Below are 8,565 nucleotides of genomic sequence, written 5' to 3' on the forward strand. Positions count from 1 at the left end.
ACACACACACACACACATACACACCACCACCACCACCAAATTATCATATTATAAATGCCATGAAGGCAGGTTCCATGTTGACAGTTTTGTCTCCTCATTATATCTCCGCTATGTAGAAGGGTGCCACCACACAACAGGGGCTTGATAAATATTTGCTGGATGGGTGAACAGGTGCATAGATAATGAATGGATGGGTAGCTGGTGGGCAGGTAGGCAGGTGAGCGGGTGAGTGGATGGATAGATCTCTGGATTGATACGTTGATGGATGGTTAGATGGCGGCCTAAATGGAAGAGTAGATAGATGAATGAGTAGATGGATGAATGGGTTAATGGGATGGATGGATGGATGGATGGATGGATGGATGGATGGATGCATGGTTAAGTAGATGGATGGTTAAGTAGATGGATGAATGGTTAAGTGGATGGATAGATGGATGAGTGGATGGATGGTTAAGTGGTTGGATGAATGGATGGATGGATGGACGGACTGATGGATGGACTGAGGGATGGATGAATGGTTAAGTGTATGCATGTATGCATGGATGGATGGATGGATGGATGGATGGATGGATGGACGGTTAAGTAGATGGATAGGTGGATAGACGGATGGATGGGTCAGTGGATGGAGGGATGGTTAAGGAGATGGATGGATAGATAGATGGATGAATGAATAGATAAGTGGACCAAGGGTCAGATGATTGGTCAAATGAATCAATATTTAATGGAACAGGAGGGATCAGGAAAAGGACCCTGAAGAGAACAGGATGGGTAGGTAGATGTCAGAAATTCTAGAAAGAATTTTAGGTGAAGGTAAGGATTTATAGAGAAAAGCTGAGATATCCTGGGAGTGACTACTGAGTAAAGGTCAGAAATCTCCAAGAGAGGTCACAGGAGGTGCCATAAAGATCAGGGCAGAGGCAAAGAAGCTGTATGCTGTGTGGAGATCAGGGATCAAGGGTCACTTACCACATCACCTGGGCACCTTCTTCTGACACCTCCACTGCCATTTCCACCCGGTCACCCACAAACACCTGCTGGTCCTCAAGAGGTGTGACAATCAGGACTGGAGGTTCTGTGGGGCAGGGGGACAGGAGGTCAGTCGTTTCAGGACCCCCTCCAGAGTTCCAGTCCCTCTCCACGCTCAGGCCTGGCTGCCAGCCTCACCTTTGACGAAGAGCTCAGTGAAACATTTCTCATCCTTGACGGCTACTTCATAGGCAGCGTCATCCGCCAATGTGCACTTGTTGATGGTGAGAATTCGCTTCTTACCAACGTTCTCAAACACGTACCTGATGTAAAAGTCTCATGTCAAACCAGGGCATGGAGCACCCAGCCAGAGCATCCACCTCGTCCTGGGGTAGCTCTGCTCACCTGTTCTCAAGGCAAGTCTCCTCTCTCTCTCTCTCCCAGAGCCAAATTGTGTGGGAAGAAATTGAGGGCCCAGTTTCAATTATCCACTTATTTTTATTTATTTTTGAGACAGGGTCTCACTCTGTCACCCAGGCTAGAGTACAGTGGTGCAATAATAGTTCACTGCAACCTAGACTTCCTGGGCTCAAGTGATCCTCCCACCTCAGCCCCTGAGTAGCTGGGATCACAGGTGCACACCACCATACCCAGCTAATTATGATCATTACGGGAAATTTAGAAAACACAGCCAAGGCTGGGCACAGTGGCTCACACCTGTAATCCCAGCACTTTGGAAGGCCAATGCGGGAGGATCACCTGAGGTCAGGAGTTTGAGACCAGCCTGGTCAACATGGTGAAACCCTATCTCAACTAAAAGTACAAAAAAATTAGCCTGGTGTTTGCCCTGGCAAATATCCTTGTAGCTAAAAATGCTGTCATGATAACCGCTCACAATACATACGTAGGATTGTACAACCTGAAGGCTTTTTAATATATTGCCCTTAGGAGACTTGCCAATTTACATTCCCACCAGCCACATTTGTGCTATTCTTCTCCAGCACTGGGTTTTAGAATTTCAAAAGGTTTTGCCAGTTTGGAGAGCAGAGACACTTTTGTTTCCATTTTCTTTTCTTTTCTTTTTTTTGAGACAGGGTCTTGCTCTGTTGCCCAGGCTGGAATGCAGTGGTGCCTTCATAGCTCACTGCAGCTTCAGCCTCCCAGACTTGGGCAGTCCTCCTGCCTTAGACCCTCAAGCAGCTGGGACTATGCCTGGCTAATTTTGTTGTTTTAAGACGGAGTCTTGCTCTGTTGCCCAGGCTGGAGTGCCGTCACATGATCTAGGCTCACGGCAACCTCTGCCTCCCAGGTTCTAGCAATTCTCCTGTCTCAGCCTCCCGAGTAGCTAGGACTACAGGTGCATGCCACCACACCCAGCTAATTTTTTTGTATTTTAATAGAAATGGGGTTTCACCATGTTCCCAGGCTGGTCTTGAACTCCTGAGCTCAGGCAATCCACCCTCTTTGGCCTCCCAAAGTGCTTGGATTACAGGCATGAGCCACCACGGCCAGCCTTAATTTTGTTTATTTTTTGTAGAGGTGTGGTTTTGTTACGTTGTCCAGGCTGGTCTTGAACTCCTGGGTTCAAGCAATCCCAGAGTGCTGGGATTACAGACATGAGTCATCACACCTGGCCTAGTCTATTTTTCTAGTGAGGTATTTGTACTTTTCATATAGGGATGAGTGTGCACTCTCTGGTTAAGAGTGATGGGCCTTGTCTCCGGGCGTTTTCTCTGGACTGGGATCTACCCCGGCGCAGGGACCGCCTGCCCCACACCTACTTGCTGCTCGGTTTGATCTCCTGGCCGTTCTTGTACCACTTGAGGGGCAGGTCTGGGTCGCTGATTTCTACCACCAGCTTGATCTTGTTGCCTCTGTCCACTTGGTAGGCTGGATCCAGCTTCTTTGTGAATGCTGGAGGTGGAGGCATGCAGAGGGGATGGAAGCCAGTGGTCCTTACTGCCCTGGTCATCCCCAGAGGCACCACATCTCCCTCCCCAGGCCAAGGGCTCTCCAAGGTCAAAGTGAGGAAGTCAGGAGGCCTCCTATGAACTTAGAGGTCCCTGAGAACTCCCTTGGTGGTCATGCAGGGCAGGGCACCCCACAGTGGTGCTTAGCTTGCAAGGGCTCTTGGCCTTACCCAGGAAAAAAGCCAGTGGAAGGCAGAGAAAAACAGCTTTCTTTCTTTCCTTTTTTTTTTGAGACAGAGCCTCACTCTGTCCCCCAGGCTGGAGTACCGTGAAACAAGCCTTTGCCTCCTGGGTTCAAGCGATTCTCCTGCCACAGCCTCCCGAGTAGCTGTGATTACAGGCGCATGCCACTACACTCGGCTGATTTTTGTATTTTTAGTAGAGACGGGGCTTTCACCATGTTGGCCAGGCTGGTCTCGAACTGCTGACCTCAGGGGATGCGCCCACCTCAGGCTCCCAAAGTGCTGGGATTACAGGTGTGAGCCACTGTGCCCAGCCCAAAAACAGCTTTATTGAAGCGGCAGTGTGACAGCCCCCCAACTGCTCCTGCAGAACAGGGTTACCCCATAGACAGAGAGCAACCGCTCCAGGCAGTTCTGCAGTCAGACTGATACCCACTTCTAATTACCCATAGATTAAGGAGTGGGTTATACAGAAATTGCTAGGAAAAGGGTGGTAACTTTTGGGTGGTCTGTTCGTTGCCATGGAAAGGGGCAGTAACTCCCAGTTGTTGCTATAGCCATGGTTAACTGACATGGCACACTGGTGGGCGTGTCTTATGGAAAGCTGCTGTCACCCTGTCCCTGTTTTAGCTAGTCCTCAATTTGGTCCGGTGTCCGAGGCCCATCTCTGGAGTTGCGTCTTGCCTCCTACCTCACTGGTACCTCAAAAAGATAGGTCTGGGGTCTCAGCCATCAGATACCCAAGAGGCTGGGGGTCCCTGGGTGCAGGGCCCAGCTCCCCCCAGACCAGGGCTGACCTGCACTCTTCTTGACCTCGACCTTGGCCTTCTTCAGCCGCTTCAGCATGCCCCGGAGGTCGGTGATGCCATACTGGAAGGCGATTTTCTCATACTCGCTCTTCTTTGCCCCTTTCAGGAGCTCCCAAATCTCCGGGGGGATGCCTAGGTCATCGTCATCTTTCTTTTTCTTTTTCTCCGCCTCAACCACCTCCCTGGGGGGTGGGGGAACATACAAGGGCCATCAGGGACAGAGGAGGGGAGGGTGTCCCTCTGCCTTCTTCACCCACTTGCTCTGTGACTCACTCAAGTCCCCTCCCCTTTAGGGGCCTTATTCTTTCCTGCCTGGTCAATTGCCCCAGCCTCCTCCTGGGGTCTCCTGGCCTCTTCCCGGCATGGTCCCCACAGGGTATTTCTTTTTTGTTGTTGTTTCTTTCTGAGACAGAGTCTTACTCCATTGCCCAGGCTGCAGTGCAGTGGCATGATCTTGGCTCACTGCAACCTCTACCTCCCAAGTTCATGCGATTCTCCTGCCTCAGCCTTCCAAGTAGCTGGGATTACAGGTGCCCGCCATCACTTCTGGCTGATTTTTGTATTTTTACTAGAGATGGGGTTTTGCCATGTTGATCAGGCTGGTCTCAAACTCCCGACCTCAAGTGATCTGCCTGCCTCGGCCTCCCACAGTGCTGGGATTACAGGTATGAGCCACCACACCCAGTCCATGGGGTATTTCTTAACATTTTTTTTTTTTCAGATTTTCTTATTTCCATAGGTTATTGGGGAAATGACTGCACAGTTGGGTGAATACGTTGATGGGAGGTAGCCAAGGGAGCAGCTGGCTGGCTGGAGACAGAATGATGAATCCATCAGTAAACGGAATTGTCAGGGCTTTGGTTATGGGGATTGATGGGTAAGTGAAGGATGGGTAAGTGGACCAGCAGATAATGCATATGAGATTGCCAATATTTAATTTTTTTTGAAACAGAATCTCACGCTGTTATCCAGGCTGGAGTGCAGTGGTGTGATCATGGCTCATTGCAGCCTTGATCTCCCAGGCTCAGATGATCCTCCTACCTCAGCCTCTTAAGTAGTTAGGACCATAGGCATATGCCACCATGCCCTGCTACTTTTTCTTTCGTTTGCTTTTTTTTTTTTTTTTTTTTTCGCAGAGTCATGGTCTCCCTATGTGGCTCAGGCTAGTCTTGTTTTTTGTTTTTGTTTTTTGTTTTTTTGAGACGGAGTTTCGCTCTTGTTACCCAGGCTGGAGCGCAATGGCGCGATCTCGGCTCACCACAACCTCCGCCTCCCGGGTTCAGGCAATTCTCCTGCCTCAGCCTCCTGAGTAGCTGGGATTACAGGCACGCGCCACCATGCCCAGCTAATTTTTTGTATTTTTAGTAGAGACGGGGTTTCACCATGTTGACCAGGATGGTCTCGTTCTCTTGACCTCGTGATCCACCCGCCTCGGCCTCCCACAGTGCTGGTATTACAGGCTTGAGCCACCGAGCCCGGCCGGCTCAGGCTAGTCTTAAACTCCTGGGCTCAAGCGATCCTCCTGCTTCAGTCTCCCAAAGTGCTGGGATTATAGGTGTGAGCCACTGCACCCAGGCTTTCAATCATTTTTTACCTACAGAACATCAGTTTCACACAGCTCAGTCTAACAGAGGGCTGTGTGGATGGGTGTGTCAACTGCTCACCTGTGCATTGGTGAACTCAGATGCCTATTCACAAACCCATCCATTCATCCTGCACCCACCCTCTCCATCCATCCACTTCCCCGCCTGTTGAGGCACCCATCCTCCCACCTCTCCACCACCCATTCATCCGTACCATCCACCCACCTTCCCACCTGTCTATCCGCCAGCACCTGCGTCTCCCAACGAAATCTAACATCCCACTCACCCGTTACTCATCCACCTACCCATGTAGCCAGGCTGACTATAATGGCAGACTGGCAGGTAAACAGGCGGGAAGATGATGGTTAATGGATGGATGGGTAGGTAGACAGATTAGCAACTGGACAGGTAGGCGAATGAATGTATTAGTAGATGGATAAATAGGCAAATGATTGGACGAATGGGTGAGCGGATGAACTGGTAGGTGGACAAGTGGATGGGTGGATGGATGGATGGATGGATGGATGGGAGTAGGTGGAGGCACAGGTGAACTAGAGCCTGAATGACCTGATAGTGGGTGTGAGAACAGTGGGTTAAAGGGTGAGGAGCTGGGGGAACTTGTGGTAGCTGGTGACTGGGTGGGGTTGTGGGTAGGGGTCTAGGTGAATGGGTAGATTGGTGGAAGAACAGGCAGCCTCGTGGGTTGGTGTGTTAGATGCTGGGAGGGCAGGGAGTGAAGAGATGGAGGTGGTAGAGGGATAGGCAGTGGGCTTAGGAGAAAATGGGCCATGGAGCTCCACCCACCACCTCCTTCCCTTGAGCCCCCTTCCCCTCTCTGTCCCAGGTCCGGGGCTCACCTCTTCTTCAACAGGCCACTGAAATCCAGCTCACCTGCAGTATCCGACTTCCCTTCACCCCTGTGGCCATTGAGAGGGGGTGTAAGTCTTGACCCCTCAGATCCCCACTCCTTGCCTTCCCCAGTCCTCCCTTTTCCCCCTCCCAAGGGAGAGTCTCCCATGGTCCTTGGGACCCTGGTAAGGGCCTGGGGTCACTTACGAACGCTTGAAGCTTTCTAGACTCTGCCCAGAGGCATCCTGACGGGGTGCTGGGGAGAGGTGATGGGAGAAGGGAAGGTGAGCTGGAGGCCAGGGCTGATCTAAGACTGAGAGCCGGTCCCCAGGCCTGCACAATCTCTTCCAGGCCCCCTTCTTCCATCTTTTGAACCAGCACACCCTCACTAAGGCCTGGGCATCCTCTAGTTCTAGAAGAGCTCACACTCATTTCCCTGGCTGCCACGCTCCACCCTCTCTCAGCAGCCTACACCCCCCACACCTGGACCACCATGTCTTGCTCCCCAGGCCTGGACAATCTCATTTCCTGTGCACCCCACATTTAAGCCCTCACACATTCTGGGCTGCAGACCCCCAGAGCCCAGACACACTCAGGGGTCCATATATGTGCCCTGGAATCCATGTAACTGCCTGTTAATCCTGTACACCCTCGCCCTAAACCCACACGCCCTTATTCTCTAAACCTGGATACCCTCACTTCCCAAGCCTTTATGCCTACTTTCTCAGACCTGGAATGTGCATAACTCACCTCCTAAGCCTTTGCATGTGCATCCCCAAACCCTGAACACGTTCACCCCCCAAATCCAGACCTCCTCCCATGCTAAGTCTCCCCGAGTTTGAATATTCTGACCCCTGAATCTGTACTCCCTCCTCCAAAAACCTATGCCTGTGCACTCTCCAGACACCTAGCTGGTACACCTGTCTTTCACCCCCAGATGCAGAATCCTTTGCTTTCCCACCCTGCACCAGCGTACCCTCCACATCGATGTTGAAGCTACAGCTGTCACAGGCGTCCTTGGCTTTGACCTCGAGGCGGTAATCCCCACGATCCCCCAGTACCACCTTCCCGATGCGCAGCTCCACAGTGTACACCTGTGTCCAGGATGGGGGGCGTGGGTGCACGGGGCCACTCTCTAGAGCCACCCCATATTCCCCAGAGTCCATTCATAGTCTATCTCTAAGTCTTCACCCCCACCCCACAGGGGGAGGGGCAATGGAGACCTAGAGGGGCTCAGCACCTGATGACCAGCTCTGTCTCCTCACACCTGACCCTTCGGGACTTCTGAGGCCTATGTTCCTGGCTCCCTCGGGCCTTGCTGGGAATACACATGACCAAGCCCAGGTGCATCCTGCCCCACGCCAGGCACTCTCCCCTCTGCCCCGCACAATCTCCCCAGCAGCCCCGCACAACCTCCATCCCCAGAGGGCCCATTCCCCATGCCCCCATCTCCAGCTCCAGGCCCACAGCGATGCCTCAGACAATGGGGCTTCTGAGAAGCACGTCCTGCACAACCTCCAGTCCCGCCCGACGGCCCTTGGTCCCAGGGTGTCCTCACATTGCTGGCAGAGTCGTGGGACTCCTTGAAGGAGAAGCGGGTGCCGCTCTTGATGCCCAGCTCCAGCCACTTCCCCTTGAACCACTTGATGGTTGGTTTGCCCGGGAGCTCCTTCCCGTTCACCTTGGCCACAACCACCACGTCCTGCCCTACATGGGATGAGTAACACGGTGGAGTGGGAGGAGGCCCAGGCAGGAACCTAAGGTTCTCCAGAGGGAGACTGAAGGTGAGAGACTCCCCTCCTCCCTCCTACCCAGGAGTCCTGGCCTCAGCTCCCTCCTCCCTCAGACCCAGGGGTCCAGGCCCCCAGATCCTCCTTCCTCAGATTCAGGAGTCAGGCCCCCAGCCTCTCCTCCCTCAGACCTAGGGTTCCAGACCCCAGCCCCTCCTCCCTCAGACCCAGGGATCCAGACACCAGCCCCTCCTCCCTCGGACCCAGGACTCCAGGCCCCCAGCCCCTCCTCCCTCGGACCCAGGACTCCAGGCCCCCAGCCCCACCTCCCTCGGACCCAGGGGTCCAGACCTCAGCCCCACCTCCCTCGACCCAGGGGTCCAGACCCCAGCCCCTCCTTCCTCAGACCCAGGAATCCAGGACCCCAGCCCCTCCTCCCTCAGACCCAGGAATCCAGGACCCCAGGCCCTCCTCCC

At 53.1% G+C, this 8,565-nt stretch overlaps 1 protein-coding gene across 1 annotated transcript in view; it reads right to left on the reverse strand.

Moving 5' to 3' along the window:
• MYBPC2 (myosin binding protein C2) overlaps positions 1 to 8,565 on the reverse strand; it is a 36,940-nt gene that overhangs the window by 24,684 nt on the left and 3,691 nt on the right. The window contains exons 4-11 of the mRNA XM_017512519.2: positions 7,918 to 8,066; positions 7,336 to 7,453; positions 6,567 to 6,615; positions 6,368 to 6,427; positions 3,916 to 4,109; positions 2,748 to 2,880; positions 1,165 to 1,289; positions 967 to 1,072 (exon numbers count right to left, since the gene is read on the reverse strand). Coding sequence (XP_017368008.1) covers positions 967 to 1,072; positions 1,165 to 1,289; positions 2,748 to 2,880; positions 3,916 to 4,109; positions 6,368 to 6,427; positions 6,567 to 6,615; positions 7,336 to 7,453; positions 7,918 to 8,066 — 934 coding nt within the window. The remainder of the gene's footprint in view (positions 1 to 966; positions 1,073 to 1,164; positions 1,290 to 2,747; positions 2,881 to 3,915; positions 4,110 to 6,367; positions 6,428 to 6,566; positions 6,616 to 7,335; positions 7,454 to 7,917; positions 8,067 to 8,565) is intronic.

Source organism: Cebus imitator, unplaced genomic scaffold (assembly GCF_001604975.1).
Source record: "Cebus imitator isolate Cc_AM_T3 unplaced genomic scaffold, Cebus_imitator-1.0 Scaffold473, whole genome shotgun sequence".
Lineage (NCBI taxonomy): Eukaryota > Metazoa > Chordata > Mammalia > Primates > Cebidae > Cebus > Cebus imitator.